Source organism: Serinus canaria, chromosome 2 (genome assembly GCF_022539315.1).
Source record: "Serinus canaria isolate serCan28SL12 chromosome 2, serCan2020, whole genome shotgun sequence".
In the NCBI taxonomy this organism is placed as follows: Eukaryota; Metazoa; Chordata; class Aves; order Passeriformes; family Fringillidae; genus Serinus; species Serinus canaria.
This window is the reverse complement of record NC_066315.1, coordinates 133220534-133241954: the sequence shown is the minus strand read 5'-3', so window position 1 is coordinate 133241954 and position 21421 is coordinate 133220534. Positions and strand designations below refer to the sequence as shown.

General features: G+C 39.3%; 1 protein-coding gene across 3 annotated transcripts in view; it reads right to left on the bottom strand.

Annotated features, from left to right (window-relative positions):
- Positions 1-21210, bottom strand: part of OXR1 (oxidation resistance 1) — a 73779-nt gene extending 52569 nt beyond the window's left edge. Inside the window, exons 1-4 of one of the 3 annotated variants that reach the window (XM_018913008.3) lie at positions 21002-21210; positions 8431-8513; positions 2673-2780; positions 1443-1562 (exon numbers count right to left, since the gene is read on the bottom strand). In XM_018913008.3, coding sequence (XP_018768553.3) covers positions 1443-1562; positions 2673-2780; positions 8431-8513; positions 21002-21155 — 465 coding nt within the window. In that variant the 5' untranslated portion in view covers positions 21156-21210. The remainder of the gene's footprint in view (positions 1-1442; positions 1563-2672; positions 2781-8430; positions 8514-21001) is intronic. The other 2 variants (XM_050970460.1, XM_050970461.1) reach the window with 2 other exon arrangements.
- Between the last annotated feature and the right edge of the window lie 211 nt (positions 21211-21421).

Below are 21421 nucleotides of genomic sequence, written 5' to 3'. Positions count from 1 at the left end.
TTAAGTATTTTCATTTACTTTGTTTCTTCTACACTTGCAAGTTTTTATCTCTCATATGAGCATACAGTCAACCAAAAGTTTTCAAACAAATTACAGGTATGGTTACATCTCCTAATCTACTATATGCTAAGAGATGCACAAATAATTGACAATAGAAAGAATAAGGTATTCTTCTGGCATGGAATCTGTAGGAAAAGCTCAGAGTTCCAATAGTAAAATTGATAATTTTTCCCTCTAGTAACTTCTCACAACATATATTACATGGGTAGGTCTTTCTGAGACTGATATAGCTAGAAGATATATGATACAAGAATGTATTCTTGCAGGTGAGTCTGCTTACTATGCTACACCACCCTCAGTTTGCCATCAAACATCAAAGAAATTATTCAGCACAAATGACAGACATAAGAGGCATGCTAAGACAGAGAAAAGATATCACAGAAAAACCAAACAGTGATACTCAGTAGAAGGGCCACCATAGACTTTGTAATGCAGCTTGGGAATCTCATCAGCAACAAAGCAACTTGTCTGGATCAAGTCATATAAGCAAATAAGTAAATTATTTAAGTCTCAAACCTTCCTAAATTTTGAGCACACAGAATCCTGGAACAGATGTTTGACAGTTTGACTGAGTAGTGTCAAAACATGCTAACAAGAAAATTTCTTTTTGAAAGGAAAAGATAATAACTGGGAAAAGAACAGTGGTGATGCATGAAGAAGCATCCAAATGAGATCATAGCTGCAAAAACTGCAGAGCAGCTCAGGCTCAAATACTGAATCTTCCTGGCTGGAGTGTTCCCTATAGGATTACAGCAACCAGTGTTCCTGGAAACACACACTTCTCTCTACAAAGCCAGCGCCTACCTAAAAATCTACATTTGAGCTGAATTACAGCACAACGCAGGTGGCTAAACATTTTTAGCATTTTGAAAGTAAGCAATTGTAGAACTACTGAATAAAAGTCAGGTACAGTTAATTCTGCATTAGTCCTTCACTGAAACCCCCCTTTTAAACTTCATTTTGTGAAATGAAACTAGAGAACCCTCCCCGACACCTCTAGAGCAAGCAGGGGGAAACTGAGCCTTCCTGCCAATACACCTTTTCTGCCAAAACCATCACTGAAATTAGATACAAATGTTTAACAAGATCTAACATGTAACAAATATAGAAATGCAGCAGAAACTAATTAAGATTTCCATGTGCAATGACAGTATTTTGCTACAAGTAATTTGCTTTTATATCAGTTTTCACATTGAAAACTATAATTTACAATAACTAAAATCTTGTCTTTACTTTTTAAAATGAGCCATTTTACTTTCAATTCCAAGTACTGTCTAATACTTTCTCCCCAAAACAAAAGGACAGTTTAAGAAGAAAGCATAGCATCTGTAACATTTATTTTGTAAGGGAAAATTAATTTTAAGGACAACAGGTATACCTACATTTACTGTAGCCTTGTCAAGCTCTGCTTCGGAAGATGTAGGTGATAGGGGACTTACAGGACTTAGAGAGGGGGAGCTGTCCACACTAGATATGTAGTCTGGGTCAGGAACATACAAAATCTATAAAGAAGATATAATGTAGTTAGAAGTTAGTTATGCTTTCAGATTTACTTTAGATTTCTCACCAGTTAAGGTATGTTTACTATGCTTTCTCGAAATAAGCTACAAAAAACTGTTTCTGCTCCCACTGCTTTTAAAAGACTTATGAGTTGAGGGAAAAAACAATACTAAATAAAGCACTTGAAATTTTAGCACTTCAAGTTTTAAATGCTATATTCATATAATTTTGGTTTTTAGTCATAATAACAGAGGAAGAAGTTCAGATAGAAAGCATTAAAAGTATACAGCATGACAGAAATAAGAGTGTCCAAAGAAGACGTGTCCAAATATTTCTCTTGCTATTGACTCTACTCTTTGAGCAATAAGGAAACAGACTCACTGAATATATAAAGAAAATTTACACTGGAAGTATTCACACTTTTAATATATTATTTCAGCCATGATAGGCATTCAATATACCTAGAGAAAGTTCTGCAGCAATCAAAAATGAACACAGAACTTTATCAAACAAAGGGCAAATACCAAATGGCTGATACCACAGTTGACCTATCACTGGTTTCCAGGCCTGGGTTTTAAGGAGAAGTGAAAATTGAAGGCAAAAACAGGAGGGGAGAAAAAAGGCAACAGTGACCTATAATAAGTGAATGGTAATTCAAATACTGCTGGTAAAAACATCAATATTCCAGAGTGGAACATAGACATTATCCAATTTATTAAAATAGAATTGCAGGCAGTAATATACAGTCACAGAATGTTGTTTGCAAGCTCTACCCTGAATGTGTCTGCTGAGCTAGAGTTCATAAACAGCTTGCTATATTTGCAAAGCAACAATTTAGGTGTATCTAAGTGTTATTATTGTACCATTAAGCACATCTAGTTTTAAAAGTCCTCTTTTCTTATATAAGGGACACAGGTTGCTTCCTTACATGTTTCCTTTTAGGCAGTTATTTAATGGGCACAAGGAACAGACTGGAGAGAAAAAGGAAAAAATCTTTTACAAGGCCAATAAGAAAAAATCAGTGAGAGAAGTACTTTAGCACTCTGGTAGGAATACGAAATATAGTAAAAGAGGACTTTGTTGAATAGGTAACATATATAGTGTAATAGTACCTGTCCAGGAACGACTGCTCTGGAGAAAAGCTTATTTAATTGAACCAGTTCATTGGGTGTTGTATCAAATTTCAAGGCAATACTGTTTAAAGTATCTCTTGATTCCACCTGTATCAATTAGGGAAAAACAAACAAACAAAACAAGCCTGTAAGAAGTTAGTTCAAATAGTGGCTTACATATTTTAGCATGTGTAGATTTACCAAGATTCTGAGGAATTTTAATATCTTTATATCTTATGACTGCCCACCCCCCAAAAAAACAACAAAGCCACCACAAAACACATATCTATCCCCTAAATATTAGTCTACTGCAACCCCCTGTAAAAGCACACACCTTCCTACTATGATGCCAGTGGCCAGAAGTGTCAGTCACACAGTTTGAGCTCTCAGCTCAGCAACTGCACCAGAACTTCTCATCTACAAATGCACTGCTGGTTACCACTGGGCAATACAACATTGACTGGGTTCACAGAATGATTCATGCCCCCTCTTCAACTGCTTTTCTCCGCTTTTCACCTACAGAAAAGCTGAAGAGTTCCCTCTAGAAACACACCCTTTTACTATTGAAATATATTTCTGTTAGACCCTGACTTTCAGGTAAAATCCATCACTGAGAAAATGCAAAAATGCTGAAGCTAAGCAGGTCGACTACTATGACAGCAGATGGAGCATAAGCTTTTTGAGAAAATGATTCCCAACCAAGGAAAGTATTTTTCTTCAAGCTCAGATTCTGACCTCCATCTCCCAAAGTGTAGTCAAAATTACCTACTAGAAGAAAGCAAAAGGAAAAAAGTCTTACACAGAAAGACTATTTCAGAATAAAGAACTCAAAGCCTTAGGAATAATGGTGATCCAAGGAAACAAACAACCAAAAGGTTTGCTGCATAATGGCAAAAGACTTCATAAACATTGTACCAGGAAAAAACAGATTTTATCATTTAAGACAAGATGAAGCTATATAAGCTAAGATATATTTGCAGCTAAATATAAGTAGAGCTAGAGAATTCTTTTCCATATAATTTTGTAAAGATGCACTTATCAACCTAGATTCACCAACAAAAAGATATAAGCATTGCCAAAGAAAAGGCAATTAGCTTTTTTAAGATAGGATTATTTTGAGATTTTTTTATACAGGAAGCCAATATGCTAAACAAAGCAGCAAACATCTCTCTACATTAGTATTTCCAGTATGGAAGACTGTATTGTAGTAGCTCTCATTCAGTACAGTCTCATTCAGTACAGATACACAGAAAAAAAAAAAAAAGAATATTTTCATATGCCATGTTTAAATGGTACGACAGCAGAAATCAGAACAGGACTGTAACAAGACCAGACAGATACTACATGCTTAACAGACCATAAAAAAACTAACTGCCAAATCACTGAACAGTAAGGTGTCCATCAGAAGCTCTACGTGATACAGAAAGTTTGCTAAAACAAACTGTGAAGTGAATTTCAGAAGTTTTGCCTAAATTTGTGCTCATATAAATGTTGAACGGCAACAGCTGCTAGGTAAATCTTTTTTATGTATTACTTAACCATTAAAGCAGTTGAGATGTCAAACTAACCTATGGCATAAAACAAATTAAAAGCATTCAAATCACAAAGCTTAAGCCCTTTTAAGCATGCATTCACTCTTTGCAGCCTTCTGAAATAAAAGCATCTTGTGAAATAGCTGGGCAACTAAAGGGTTTATCTCACTCATGATAAACACATTGGCAAGTATAAGCTTCCTTTTTGTTTGGCTGTCAAGTTTGCACAGGAAAATCTCCACACTACATGGGACTTCAGGGACCAGCAGAGATACCTTCTCAAAACAATGACACTGCTCACATAATAGAGACTTCCTGAAATACCTTCCTAGGTTCCAAGGCCTATTTTCCAGTTCTCAGGCCCTCTAATATTCTAAAAAGTAGACTCTGAACACACAAAACCTCAAAGAATACCTTTGTAGAAAAGCACAGAACTAACAAGATTTGAATAGTGCCACCACATATCATGGATTCCTAGCTTTTCCCCTATCAATTCACCACTACAAGAGAAATCAAGAAATTATTCCTTCCTTTCCAGAAAATAAACTTCCTGTATATTGTGGTAGCTACTTAAATGTTATTCTGAATGTTAAAAATTTTATATAAATATTTGAATATTAAATCTTCATTGAGAATGCACCCATGTTTCCCAGGTGCACTCATGTATAACAGCAGACAGAACTTCAGCCACCACTATCTTTGGTTCAAACTACCTTCATTTCCCTCAAATCAACAGCTGGCAAAGTTATTGAAAACTTTATTCTACTGGTATTTTAATGAAGTTGACTGTAATTGCATCTCAATAGCCAGAATTCACTCAGTTTTCCACTAAAATTAAACATCAAATACAAATGAATCAGAGTGCAGAAATAATTATTTTTTATTTCAACACTAGATGTCTAAGAGCCAGAAAATCAAACATAGTTTAAGGGCATTAAAATAAACTAACAAAATTAAACAGATAAGAAGGCTAAAAAAAAAAGGGTGAGAACAAAAGGGAGCAAATAACACAGCTTTGGCACTGTACCAAAGCTTTTAGAAATACCAACTATGACTAAATTAACTAATTGTTAACAGGCCTAATTTATATAATATGCAACATCTGTAAAACAAACCCTGTAAATATCAACTTCAAAAATAATTAGTAAAAGACACAGATGAAGTAACATCACCATTATGATCTACATTTCCAATATTCCCCAAAGCAGGTTAAAAGATTATGACAGTGGCATGCTCAAAGCAAAGCAGCAGCCAAAAGAGAACACACTCCTTGGATTTGAAATGGAAGAGCCAAGAAATTTAAAAAAAGAAAAGATCACCAAAACTCTTAAGTGTGTAGCTTTCTAAATAGTATGTAAAGGCTTGAAATGGCAATAGAACTAGTGGCACCAGAAAAGAACCCTCAGCACTCTCTATATACAAGCTGAAAACTCAGTCTCAAGGCTATGGTCTTCTAAAGGCTTTGGTGACCTTCAGGAATTGATACTGGGCTCTTTCCTTAACCTGAATAATCTGTGTATTAAGTACTTACTACTTCAGGAGAACACAGCCTCCAATCCCCAGAGAGATAAAGGGAAATCTTAGATTAGACCCTCCAACACTCATAAACCAGATCATCCATTTCAACTACTCACTCACAAACATTTTTCTTAACAAAAATCAAATCTATCTGTAAATAACCACAATTATTTCTTTGTTCCCCTCAAAAGGAAGAGAAATTAGAAAGCTTTCATTGAAGTCACAAGACTACTAGCATGCTGCAATCACTGGTGATCAGTAAGCAGCACTCTGTTCATGCTCTGTCATTCACCCGTAGCTGGCTCTTCTGACACCTACAGGCAGGGACCAGTTGTGTTTGTACAACATGGAACACAAAAGGCTGAAGGGGAAAACACATGGCTTGAGCAGTAACTGTGATTTCTGAAATACAGACAATATCAACTTGCATCTAATGTGCTGACTCACACTGAGAAAAGGAGAAACTATTAAAAGATATCTGTTCACTGTCTAAGCAGTACCAGCAAAAATGAACCAGTTTTTTCTTTCCTTCAGAGGCAGTTCATGACTTACTTCTGTTCATTAGTACCCTATCTGTTGACATCTTCTCTCTGCTGCTACATACAGAACAGCAGGTTCAAGTTTTCATGCCTTGGGAATTTTCAATTAAAATCTTAAACATTAACTGCATTCTGTCTTTAGCTTTAAAGAGAAAATTTATTTTATTGTTTATTTGTCCCATAGTAATTTTTTTTCTAAAAAAAAACTCTGGTGTGAAGTCTACTTCATAAAACCCCATAGTTTGCACAAGTGAGATGCCAACTCACTCCAAACTTCATAAATACAATTAAGACCTTCCCTCCTAAAAGCATGTAGCCACTGGCAAAATGAACATCTTAAAGGCAAAAAACCCCACTAACTTCAACAATACTGTAAGGCAAGGGGTAGTATGGTCTCTGCCTTTATTCTCTACTACTTCTCAAAAAAGCAACACATATCTATAAATGCATGTGTGCACACACATGTGTTGTCACTGTGACAGGAAGTAGGATGAAGTCAGAAACAAGACCCAAGTGCACCTCTTCACATATAATAAAGTAATAAATAACAACAGTAGCAAACTACCACAATAGCTACCAGACCTCTCAGAATGAGCATAAGCTCAGTTCCTAAAGGTTATATTAGTGCATTTTATTAAAATATATGCACACAATATTAAGCAAACATAATGCTACACAAGTGTTTCATGAGCCTCATGAGTGAAATGTACAGCAAGACCTGACAGAATACAGTATCTATGAAGCTGAAATGCACCATGTTTCACATATGCAACAGGCTCCTTTAGAAGGTGGACTACGTTTTATGACAAAAAGCCTTTGATTCCTGTGAATCATCTTTTTGACTCACAAGGAAGTGATGCATACTTCAGTACATATTAAGAAAGCTATTTTTGGATCTAAAACTCCACCTACTGGAACACAAAAACCTGCAGAAGTACATGACAACTTGACACAAACACACACCAAGTTAAAAAAAGGAAAGCTCATTGCTTTTACTTTGCCTGGAGTGTTACATACCAAAGTAAAAGCACTCACATGGTGACAAGAGCCAAATGACTGGATTTACTGAGTATGGATGCCAGTAATACAGAGCTACGCCTGACTGTTTTTCCCAGGTCCTTCAGACCAAATGAGTTAATATAACATCAATAGTCACATTTACAGTAACATTCTTCAACTGCTAGAACCTAAGCAGCAGGAATTTCTCTTTTGAATTCCAATTTCAAGAAGTCTTTAGAGCAGGCTAGAATTATATTTAAATTCCAATAAAAGCTATGCTAATGAAATGCTTCTTGCTCCAGTACCCACATACTCTGTCTCTATCCAAAAGACTACCACAGCCCTCTCAGTACTTAAGCAATTATCACAGCTTGACTTAATGTAACGGAGTTAAGTCTTGCCCATATCTCCTATTCCTGGACTAAGAGAACACTAAGAGGTCAAGTAAAGACTTTTCATAAAGCAGTTGCCATTTTTATTTCTCCTGTCCAGCTTCAAAAGCATTCAAAGACAACTGTGGCAGACCATCCCTAATTTAACATCAACTCTATAAGCATTATTTATAGGCTTAATTGTATTTCCAGTACATAACACAAGACACATACTTCTCACTTCTGTTTCCCTTAGTAACCACAAATGTGAAAGCTGACTGCAGCACAGTTTGAGGGTCATTTCAAGAACAGAACAGGGAGAGAAAGGCTCCATTTTCAGATACTGATGCAGAAACTGAGTTATACAGTAAAAGGCACAGATCTACAGCAACTATTGTAAGAATACCAGAAAGTCAGTATCAAGATACAGCTTCCCTTTCCAACTTTATTCTGTTATTTCTACTGACAGCAACAGTTTATTAATAATGCTGAAAGCAGAGAACTTGCACATAATTACATAACTATTGTTATTTGTTTCTAACTAGTTACCTAAAAGTGAACCAGTCAACAGTTTGATTACTTTGGAATTTCTAAGGAAAAAAAGGCACTTAAAGGGAAAAAACAGTATTAGTACTACCAGCTAATTCCCTGTTTTAATTTCTGTCAAATTAAACTATCAGATACACAGAATTCTAACATTAAAGGCAATACACATACAGTTTTGCTTATATTTTGTAGCGCAACTTTCTAGCCTGCATTTGCTTTGCAGTAACATTCTAACAATAAAGCATTAACTTACAGAATATTCAAGAGTCCCTCTAGGTTTTTGAAAAGACATTCGTCGCCCATCTTTCTTGTCTGGGGTCTTCTTCTGGCCAGCATCTGAAAAAAATTGAGGCAATGCGTGTGTTAAATTCATTTTCCTCTCTCAGTACTGTCACAGGCTGCTGACTACAGCCCCGTGGGCAGACATCTAATCCACCAGTTACACAGCTTACTCCTGCTGATTCCAACAGACACCAGCTGCTAAAATAGGGACTTCATTCCTCTGCAATGCTTTAAGAATTTGACCAATACAAACAACTGATAACTGGAAACCAACTAACTGCAGAAGTACTTGCTGCTATCCAGGAAGCAATTAATGAAGACTAAATAGGACATTGAACCCATCAAGCAAGAAACATTTCTGGAATTGCTGTGGTTGATTTTGTATCATACACAGTCTGCTTTCATCTGAGGAGAGATGATCTAGAGTTCCTGCATGTTTGATCTAATCACTGGAGATATTTTGTCACTGTTTGATAAGTACAGAGTATTTAAAGCTTTTTTATAAAATAAAGAGCATTCGTATGAAATTCATAATTATCCTGTCTGCAGCAAACACACAGAGCTAGTAAATAAACACTAAAGATTCTACATAAACTATACACATGAAAAACCGTTCTTTTTATTAGGGCGCTGTATTTTGATGACCTTTTTCACAGGGCAAGCAAGCAACCATCTGTAACTAAAGTATACTCTATTACTTTATACTAACTGGCTTGATATTTATGTAATCACAATGCACCTGTGTAGTTATATGGTTCAACAGAAAGCACATACATCTCCAGAAAAGTGAGAGTTTTAATATCTGCATCTATACACACACGGATTTTTTAAATTCACCTCCACCACATGGCCTCCACCCTCAACAGTCAAGTATCTGCTATTAAGGAGCCCAAAATACTTATGTGAATGAGACATTAAGTTTTCATGCTACAATGGGATTAGTTATACTGCCATTTTGATACATTCAACTTTTTTACCATAATTTACTCAAATATTTCAAGCCAAATTAAACAGAAGCAAGAAACCTTATAAAACATATTTTTAAAAAATATTTTAGCATGGCTACATTGAGAATAGAATATTTAGTGTAATCCATTTAAGCCTCACCTGAAGTACTAAGGAAACATGCTATAAACCAACAGCATCTTTAGTGCACTATTAGATTTAATTAGTATCACAACTCCAACACTGGAAGAGACTAGACAAGTATCAACACAACTTTCCTACACCCCCTTCCAAATTTCTACATGGATAGCCAAAACTACCAAAATATAGAGGGCAGGGAAATCACAATGCAAATTACACAGCGAGTTCTGCCAAAGAAGAAGAAACAAAATGAAATCTTGGAAAAAAAACCCCACAAGAGGAAACCTATCTCAGAAATATCATATATTTGCTATATAGGACAAGCAGCACAGGACAACAAATTAGTGATTTCCAGAAGACCCAACAATCTCCTGTGGTACTCCTTATATAGATAAAAAAAGGATATAAACTTTGGTCTAATTCATTCTTTTTTATATAGTCTGAGGAAGAATGCACCCATACCTAAAACTGATCAATGGATGGTATTAATTATGATATGTTTTTATAGCTATGAATGACATTCAAGACTAAGCCTACTTAGAAGTTTCTAGGAATTCTAAAAACCTACACACTAATTCTGCATACTGCTATCTTCATTCAATACATTACAGGGTACTTCTTCCCTTATTTACTAATAGCAGCTTTTTAGAACATAGCTGGAAGAAACATTCATTTCTGATTATATTCATAGCATTTAAACATACTACAAACATCTCTGAAGGAAATGAAGCCAACTCAGTAACAATAAAATACACTAGAAGTTTGTGTGTAGGCTTAGCAGCAGCCAATGTTCTCCTGGTCTAGGTCAAATATTTTGTTACCAAAATTCTTACCAGACCTTGCAGCACAACAGGTGCCTCCTCAGCAAGCTACAGAAAACCTAATAGTTGCTTGACTATAGCTGTTCCAAATTTTTCAGCCCTTATCAAAGCTTTGCCAATAGCCTAATTATCTTCTTTCAAGAGCAGCCTGGGACAAATAATCCTAAGAAATAGAGAAAGGACACAACTGAAAATAGGCTGATCTCACCCAGGATGCCATACATGCCTTAATAGCCTACAAATGAAGAACTCTTATTCCAGAACAAGTTGTCTTCTTCCCTTCCCCCCCCCATTATATGGAAGTAAAGAAGCCCCATACTACAAATACATGTGTACACACTCTAGTTTTATATAGCCCAATGCAGTTTGTGGGGTTTTTTTCTCAACCCAACTTTAACTTTCTTTTTTCTTTTTACTGGTTCAAGTGTCTGAAGAGCTTGCAGACAGGTGCCACTCCAGAGGTCAAGATAAATTATCTTCTCCCTCTCCAGTAACTGGGCAGCAGAATTAAGTCTTGCACAAATACCCACTTCTGCTCCTTACGCCAGAAATAAAAATGGGAAATTATTTGTTCTTCCCAGCAGAACCTTCACTGCTGTTTTAGACTTAGAACCACAGAATGATCATAAAAAATCTTGAGTTGGAAAGAACTCATAAGGATAACTGTGTACAACTCCTGGCTATGCCCTAGACAACATCAAGAATCACATCATGTGCCAGAGAGCATTGCCCAAACTCTGGCAGTCTTGGTGTTGCAACCACTTCCCTGGGGAGACTGGTCCAGTGCCCAGTCATTCTCTGCTTGAGGAAGCTTTTCTTAACACCCCTAAACCTCCCTTGACACAGCCTTATGGTGTCCCCTCAGGCCCTGTCACTGGTCAGAGAGAAGAGACCAGTGCTAGTGCCTCCCACTTCCCCCTTCCTGAGGAAGCTGTAGGTCTCTATGAGGTCTCCTCTTCTGCAAGCTGGACAGACCGAGTGACCTCAGCCACTTCTCATATTGTTTCCGTTCTAGGCCCTTGATCTTCAGAGATTTCAGAGAACTCTGGTAACTTCAGGAAAGCAAGATCAAACAGAGGGTAGGGGTGGGGAAGACAGGTCCCTGTTAAAGACATCTCGTAGGAAAGTCAGGAGAGCTCCTCCCCCAAGTTTTCCAGGAGTTTACAGTCTGCATTCAGGGTTTTTGATACCCCCCTCCTATACCTAAGGCAGTAAATCCTAGCCTTCCCATTAGTGCCCACTTCCATTCCTTCAGTCTGTGAAGGCATTACCTCCCCCTCACTATATGGGTACAGATTCAAGTGTTTCATAACCTGACACAATGTTTGTCTCCTGAGTCAACAAGAGATGGAGGCAGGCAACACTGAGCTCCCTGTGTGCTGACTACCCAGCTGGCCAAGCTACCAAAATCCACACCTCTGCCCACAGCCCAAGTGCTCAAGCCGTCTGTTCATACAGAACACATCAATTTTGACCTAACCTCTCAGAAAAAATACAAGGATGTATTTCAGCTGTGAAAATAGGTCAAAGTAGTAGAAACATGAATTCAACCTCCCTGATGACACACTACAAAGCCTCTCTTACTAAATGAGCCAGCTATTCATTTTTAAGGGCAAAGCAAATGTTTCTTTCAGCCATTCCAGTGTCCCTAGCATTCTAGGAAGCACATGCAAGCAGAAACAACTGCCAGCATAGAATGCAGTGGTCTAAAAAGTCCTCAGACCCAATGAGAGTCAGTCTGATGCTTTCATTTTACTTATTTTCCAGGTAACTTTCCAGAGCACAGGCTCTCATTTTGTTAGTTTGTTTACACACAACCATTACTTCATCTGCCAGCAGCAAGCCAGTGAGGCTCACAAAGGCTGATGCTCTCAGACCGCACCAAGGAAAACCTGACACCACTGACCACACTTAAACACAACCTCAAGAGTCAAGTAAACTGTTTAACACGGGATCTGGGGTACTATGTTATCAGAGCTCTTAGCTGTGCTGTTTTAGACAGAAAGAAGACAAGACTTTTTTTAACATCAGGATTCATGCTTTAATTCAGGACTGGGTGGGCCTCCACAACAGCTTGAAACACTGAAGTCAAAAAGTGCATGCCAGATCTACAAATGGCAAGAAATATTTCAGCTAGCATTTAAAATACTAGAACTAGATAGATGCAGAACATGTTGTTCAAAATGACACAAGACCAATATTTAGTCTGAATGCACAGGCTCAGAATCTTGAGGTTAAATGACTGCAGCATAAGAACAATTACATATGATTGTCCGACACAGAAAGGAGGACTTACTGTTCCAACATCCTTACATTAGATAGGAAAAGGGGGCTTATGGACATTATGTTTTAGGAAGATGCAGTTTTCAGTAAGGCAGCTTTGACATTAAAACATGAAATAGTCAGTGGCATTCAACTCAAAACAACTAGAGTCAAATCCTAACATTTTTAGCAGGCCTTCTATAAACTGCCTCTATATGGCCCTGTGCGACTGAATTTTGGTTGACTGAAAATATTCTTGTGGCACTGCTAGCTCAAATTATTATGACAAGAGTGGCATTTCTCATTTCTTAGTATGCCACCTCAGCTTAATTGTAGAACTCCAATTTGCTGTTGACTGATGCTTTTAGCACATCCTTTGGAGTTCTGGCCCTAAGAGCTGGTAAAGATACAAGGGATACAAGCCAGGAACTGCTTAGGAGGATCTACAAGCTCTGCATAGAGCAAAATGAATTCACTTGCCTTTAACCTTGTCTGCACAATAAGATTAAATCTCAACTTGCAATGTTTCTCAGCTGCTTTGCCATTCATTCCAATATAACAAAAATAACAAAAATCACTTTTTCCAGTGAAATAAATTCATAAACCAAACAAGTATCCTCTGAGAAAAAGAAAACAATCTGGACAAGTCCACAATTACTGCAAATGGTTTAAAATTAATAAATGAGCTTGAGGTATCAAGCTTATTATGATCAAGAAGGTAAGAAAAAGATTATTCATCCACTGTCCAACACCCCAACAAGAACTGCATATTTGTGCATCAGAAAAAAGAAAAAGGCAGCAACTTTGTCAAATTATTGTCTAGGACATGGTTTTTCACAGGATCTTAAATATAAAGCACATATGGAGTAATGAATCAAAGTAAGAAAAGCAGTCTGAAATATTTTCACATACTTCTTTATTTAGCAGTGCATGGAAACAACTCGCTAATTGATAAAACAGGAAGCACAGATATTACATCTTTATTAGATCTGCTCAATAACAATTAGATCTTTATAATCTATTCATAAGGAAACAAAAGAGATTAAAGTAGGAAATCTTTATATTCCAAAAGACCTGGTGACTTGACTCTCCTAACAACAGGGACTACATTTCAGTCAGCAACTGTCTCATTAACCCTTCTCCCCTCCTGCAGTTAGATATGCTTACAATAATTACAGGAATATTATTTTCAGTTGTCTTCCAACATCTTCAGAACCAGAGGCTCTAACAGTAGCCAACAAGACACTTGGAGTCTGCAGTTTTTTAGCCAAAATGGTAGGCTTTCAGACCAAGGCAATGTCATAATGCCTCCTTCAGTCTCTTCTTGCTAAGCAACTGCTATTCATTCTGATTCAGTCTTTCCAAGTCATGCTCTCAAAACTCTTGATCCTTATCACTGCTCTTCACATGATGCCTTTGTTCACATTTTTTTTGAGCAAACCCCCAAGCTCAATGAATCTGAGACCTTGCTAATGTTGCATTAGCACGTAGAATACATCAAAATAGCTTTTTCCTGCAACAGATACAGCATCAGTCCAAGTTGATTTTGTGATCCCCTTATACACGACACTCTGCTATCCAGATGCACAGCATGTAGGCAGAAATAATTAAATTTATGATTTCAGGAATAAGAACAATTGAAGAGAAACAATCTTAAGACAAGACACTTCTCCAGGTGGCTAGGATGTGCTCTGTGCATACCAGATACTCCTGGTATGTACATCACATGGGCTTTCTTCTAAAACAAGATTTCACATTCAGAGTAAACAGAAATGCTTTACCAAATTTTCAGATTATGTCATAGAATGTCTCAACCAACAGTAAGCTGCCTTTCCTGTTCCATTTACGATATACATGTATACACTTTAATACATCAGAAACCACCCAATTCCAGTATCCACCTCCTGTAAAAATCTCTCTGCAGTCCAAATACATCTTTTAATGGACACTTGCAGAAATCTTGTCTACACTACTGATATACCAAGTCAACTTTTCCAATAACAACTCACTACCTCTTCCAGATATTTAGGTCCATTTAGTCATACATGCTCAAGCCTACCCAATACCACATCAGCAGTCTGACCATCAAGCAGCAATATCAAGTTATATCCTTACATATCTTCAAGAATTTACACTTTGTCTTATCACACTTAAGCCCATAATACCGACCCCTTTCTAAGAGTTCAAAGTCAGTCAGCTTATCCTGCTGACTTGTGCACTACAACTGCTCTGCTCCCATGCAAAGGGATCTAATGTGGATGTGGAGTCATTTGCAGAGCCTCTGTAAACATCTTACTGTACAAGTTTATTGCATTAGGTTTGCAGATAAATGGGAGACCAGCCAACATAAATGATGGCAGGGCTGCTGTTCAGCAGGACCTGGGAACAAGCTGAAAGGAACCTAATCAAATTCAGCAGGACAAGTTTTCTGCACAGGAAGGAAGAGCCCTTGGTGCTATGCAGTTGGCACTGCCCAGCCAAGGAGCAGCTCTGCTGAAAAAAAAACAAAACAAAAAAAACCCCCAAAGGTCTTAGTAGGCAGAGGCCAAAACAGGAGACAGAAGCATGACCTGGAAACAAGGGGGGCCAACAGCATCCTCAGCTGTATTACTATGAGCAGAGGTCAGCAGAATGAGAGCACACCTATTATCCTTGCACTGCAATGCCTTTGGTATACTGGCTCTAGCATCCCTCCCCCTGCCCCCATTCAAAGTAAGGAAGGCACAGATAAACAAAACTGTTTTGGTGAAGGGACACCAAGGTAGTCAGAGGCTGTGAGAAGAGGCCAGGAAAACAGAGCCTCTCCAGTCTGAAGAAGTGGTTTTGAAGGACTGTAACAGCAGCCATCCTGTACCTTCTAGATAGTTTTCCCAGAGTTATCAAGATGACAGAGCCAGTCTCTCCAGTAACATACAGCAGGAGAACAAAAGGTAACAGAAAAAGAAGAAACAAAAGCACTTCTGAATAGATGGCAAAAAATCCTAATTGACCAGGGCAGCTGTGTAGTTTCCATCTGTGAACATTTCTAAAGCACAAAAAAGGACTGAGAAACCTAGCCTGAAGTCATCATCTTCCTAACTTTAGCAGGGTTAATTCAAATTGCAAGTAAGATTGTTTATCTCTAACTATGATTACTTCCATTTTTCTGGCAGGTAATATAGATACATAAGGCCACCCCATCAAACCAAGCCAAAGGGAGATTTACACATATAACACAAAGTGTATTGCTTACTGATGAACAGAAAATTATTATTCATACATGTAGTGACCTGAAATGCTGCTATGAGTACGCAGGTTCTCCATAAAATATCACCTTGTAAATTGTTGAATGTTAGAAATGGAAATTAACCAGAAAAATTAAGATAAAAACACAACCAATATAACACAGTAAAACAAAAATGCAATTTTGCATTTTGCAAATTTGCAAAAATTTAACACAGTCAAAGGATACCAGAAAAAAATATGTTTCAGTCACCTGCTAGATTAGTATATAAACTAAACTTCAGTTAAACATTTGATACACCAGACTCCTGCTGAACAGCAAAAACTGGATAAAGAATTGTGAAATATATAAAAGATTCAGTGAAGAGGAGAGAAATACAAATCAGGAGAATGGAGAGGTATATTAATGAGATCCCAATGGAGTAGTTTTTAACACAGTTCAATTGCACATCAGCAGACAAATTCAAAAGGACAATCAACAGCAAAGGCTGTGTAAAAGGACACACAATGAATTCTGAAGTTCCAAAGCTTGAAGGAATAAAAGCAGGGAAAGATGCAATAGTACAAAGCAGAACCTGAAGTAAAAGATCATTTAACATCCCATGCACTAAGGGAATACTGAAGAAATCCTGTACACCAGTAGCGCAGAAGTCTGAAGAAGAGCTTGTGCATACATTAACATATCACAAGATGACTGAGTCACCAGCCTGATACATTCCAAGATCACATTTGCTTCTTATGCCTGTACCAACTGAATTATTTTCAGCCATGAAAGCAAAGCATTAGTGTCTTTGTAAAGAGTGTTGGTACATTTCATATGTGCTTCATCCAAAACAGTGTGTACAAAAAAACTCACAGAAGTGCATCTCCCCACTTTCAATCCTCTTTCCTACTTTATCATACACCTGGTAATTTCTTAAAAAATTAGGTACTGAATAAAGATAAAAGGAGAAAATAACCTGCCTTATTCTTATATTTGCTTTATTCTACGACAGATTTTTAGAAAGAAAGATACTAACTTTTACAGCAGGATTTGAGAAATGTATTTTAAGTTGGCACTGCACATTTATTCTTCTAATGTACTGTTGCTACCTTGAGCATAGTAATGAGGACTGACAAGCCACACAGTTTACTGGATATACTGTGCATGGTAACCTTACCAATCAAGACTCCAAAGCTGGTATGAAAGAAATGTAAATAAGCCCATAGGCCAGATGGCTCAGAACTGAACAATCAAGTTGAACCTGAGGGAGAAAAACAACAACAACAAAAGTTTCAATAGAAGGCAGCTATAAGAACTTCCCTGATAGACTGGTTAAGAGGAGTCTCTGAATCACTGGTTTTTATTTAACTTCTGTACTTAATGAAAGACACACTGCAGGAAGTCAGCACTAACCATGCAGTCTATCTTCTCCCTCCATGAAGTGAGATGACAACATCTAGGAGGGAAGAAGCATGAGACTCCAAGTACAAAAGTATATCCTCACAGAATCAAAGGGTTATTCAGAAGAAAAGCCTCTGGAATACATTTACTCCAGCCTTCAGTTTGAAGAAGAGTTATTGCCAACATCAAATCAGGTTGCTTAAAGCTGTCCCAGTGATGGACCACTCTGTGTAAAGTTTTTTCTATTGTCCAATTTGAACCTCCTAAGCTAAAACTCGTGGCTGCTGCTCCTCCTTGATCTCCTAGCACTGATAAGAGTGTGTCCCTCTAGGTAGATATAGGTCAGAATTAGATTGCCTCCAAGTTGCCTTGTCCCCCCTCTGCATCACTAAAGCACAGCTCTCCTAAGCACTCCTTACAAGTCGTATGCCCTGTGCCCCTAAATGAACTGGCTGGACCCTCTGTAGTTCCTCAGCAGCTCTCCTGAACAGTGGTACACAAACCAAAGAGCACATTCAATGTATAGGCTCAGCAGCATCACAGAAAAGCAAAACCATGTCCCTCACTGCTGGTCACACTCTCCTTACACAGCAAAGCAGAATGAACTATGGGATGTGCTGCTGGGTCATTTAAGTAAGAGGTTTGAATACATGAGACTCAAATTAAATTGAACCTTCAAGTTAATTCTGCAGAAAAGATAATTCTTAATCACACGTTCCCAAAAAGCCTTGAGTTGCATCTCAAAGGAACTAAAACCACATGCAACTTCAGCATGCTAACATCTATAGTACATAATAATCAAGAAAATGACGCTGTTCTGGCTAAAGTTTCTAGGTAAATCCAGGCTTGAATACATACATATTAGCTCATCCTATAAATTATCAATATATTATATTTAGAAGTTATAGCTCAAAGTTTCAGGCATTTAAAAAAAAAAAGAATAACTTTACACTCTGACATTGAGAGTGTCTTTACTAAAGCCAGATGTTTTCTCTTGACTTTCTGACTATATTTGCATTTTTATACTCCATCACAACCATTAAAAGACAGAAAATCTTTATAAAGTTCTTTCACTGACTAGGCTGCTGACACAAACAGTGTAAACTGGATAAACAGGTTTACAGTCTTCTAGCACATACTTTCTCCCTACCAAGAAATACCATAGACTGCTCTGCATGTGTCCAAAGAAGTGATTTAAAGCACAGCATTTGAGCAGACTTGCCTCCCTGAACTTGGAAACCTGACAGAAAAGCTGTTCAGCTGCTCAAAAAGACAAGCATGAAAACAGTAAAGGCAAAATTATTAATATTACATTAATTAAATTGAGATACTTCACTGTAGAAGTTAAAAAGGTTGATTTACGTTTCAAAGAAGTTGAAACATGGTTTTAATGCATTTATGAATAACTGCTCTCTTAACAAGTAATGCACAGTCACAACTGAACCACTCAAAAAAACCCAGCCAAAAAAACCCAAAAAAAACAAAACAAAAAAAAAAACCAAAAAACAAACAAACAAAAAAAAAAAACCCAAACCACTGAAAGCTCTAAGAGCCCTAAGTGGGGAGGAAAAACCACAGTAATAGGTAGGCCTGGATTCAGGACACTGCAGAGACTAAGCATTTGGAGCATTTAGAATATGCCATTAAGTCTTAAGCTAATGCCAGGAGCCCATCTCTAATTAAAACAGAGGTTTGATTTCAAATGCAGCATTGTAATCATTGTTACAGCTTCCACAGCACCCATTACAAGGGCACAGGTGGTTTGTGAAAGCCAGCAAAATGCCTGACAGAAGAATTCTATAGTCACAAGAATTTGTTTTTGCCCATAGCTGAAAGAAATCCTGTGGAGGGGTAGGCAGCACAGGAGGGCAAAGGTCTACTTGCCTTCAGCAGTATGCTTCACCTAGGTGAGGAAAAAGGTGCATTAAAGTCCATATACACAGAGACTCACCCTGCATTCTAGAACTTGTCATTAACACAGATTTTAACCATTACATTATAAAAGCATCTGAGAAAATACATTTTCTGCTCAAAGGTGGAGGGGGAAAAAAAAACCCCAGAACATCACAATGCAGTCTGAGTTAAGCCTTTCTCCCAAAAGAAGGGGGGAAAACAGAGCCTTTCCCTTCAAGAAATCCCACTACCACAGGAGATGATTTATACTAACAGCTGAACACAAGGCCTTGTAAGAGATTAAAAGACAGAAGATGCTAAAGCATTTTACTGCCACTTTGGTTCCTCAAAAGAATGTAAGTAATCTTTGTCAGAAAGTCTTTAACTGTTTGCAGAGGCTTTATTCAAGGTACTTCATTTCACTGCTGAGAAACAAGTAATTGTCCCTATCACCCCCTGTGTATGTTGCGGGGAGGGACATGAAATAAATAAAGAGTGGCAATGTAAATACAGCTAGTTACCAATTATCCTTTCTGTGCAAGAACCGTGACCCAATGCACACAAGGAAAAAACATCTCCATCTGACTGGCTGCATGGGCATTCCTATTACCTTCCTACCACACTGAGTAGCAGACCTAGTTTCCCTTCAAGGAAAACAACTATTTTACTCTTCCATAATAACCTACAATAACAAAGAGACTTAATGTGTTTTAATATTTCATTTCAGTAGAGACCTGACTTCAACCTCACCTAGCGACTATAACAAACATTCATTCATCCATTTCACACAGAGCTTCTCAAAAAAGGGGGAAAAAAAGGAAAATATTTACTATTCCTTGTATACTCCTCTTTATTTATTACAAAGTACTTTCATAAACTTTACTCGAAAAGAAAAAACATATGAAGTTATCATTGGATCATGCTGCTCTTACTAGTTATGTCATGACTTGTTTTTAACTCACAACCAATAGCATTACCTCTCTAGGAGTTCTCACTGCATGCTCCTCTTCTGCATGAACAAGGGTGTGTGCATTTACTGACCACCCTCCAGTTTTCATGGTATTTCTTGCCAATGTAAGTGCTCACATCAGATACTTACAATACCTATACCAACAGCCACAACAGCATTATCAAGGAAAAGGGTGACAACAGCAGCCCTCTTCCTCCCAGGCACAGGACAAGGAGTCACCTACTGCTATCTCCTGACTGACCTGTTTGGCCACTGAGCGGCAGAGGTACCACTGCCCTTAGCATCCCCGAGCCTGCTTCCCAGTAATGCTGCCTGTTCCTCAGGAGCACCTGAGAGGCAGAGGCAACCTAGCAGACAAAGGACATCGCTAGTTGAGGAGCTTGTGCTCCAGGTACTTTCCTACACCCTGGTCTGTAAAAATACCAGGAAAGGGAAGTTAATAAAGGAAGTGTAAGAGTTGTGTCACGGAAATCAGGAAGACGTTCAGTCGGTTTTGTGCTGGTAGGCGCAGCCCCGCTGCAACCGCTCCGTGGCGCGGCTCCGGCAGCGCCCGGCCCCGGCCCATGTGCCGGCCCTTCCCCGCCCTCCCTGCGCCCCCTTCCCCCGCCGCCTCCTCCCTCTCGGTCTCCCCGACTGCCGCTCGGAGCCGCCCGGAGAGGGGCACCAGACGCTGTCGATTTCCCCGACCGGCTCGGCTGCGAGCCTGGGACACGGCGGGGCCGCTCCCGACTGAGAAGAGACCCTCTGCCCCGGCTGCTCCCGCTTCTCCTCGAAGCCCGCGCACTCCGAGAAGGCTCGGGAGGGGCGAGGAGCCGAGCCCGCTGCCCGGGGGGGCCCGGCCCGCCCGTTGCCCGCCGTTACCCCCCGGCCACCCCCGCGTCCTCAGCCCCTTCCCCAGCGGTACCTGGCGTCGGCTTGGCGGGGCCCGGCTCCCCGCGGCTCCGGCCATCCTGGCAGCGGCCGTGGCGGAGGCCGCCGGGCACGGCGCCCCAGAGGCGGCTGGCGGTGCCGCGGAGGAGGCGGCCTCCCTTGCCGGTGAGAGCGGTCAGCGAGTCCATGGCGGCGCTACCGGCCGGGGGGTGCCATGGCCGGGCCGGGACCCGCGCGCCGCCGGCCCGCGCCGCAACTTGGGCAAACTTTGGGGCGGCCCCGCCCCCTTTTAAAGGGGCCGCGCCGCCGCCGCGGGGCGCGGGCGGGGCGGGACGGCCGGCGGGCGCTCTGTCACCGGGACGCCGGGACACCGCTTCCTTCTGACCTCGGACAGGCTCACGGCCACCTGTACACCTTCACGGGCTCACCCGCAGTCCGGGAAGTTGGTTGTGTT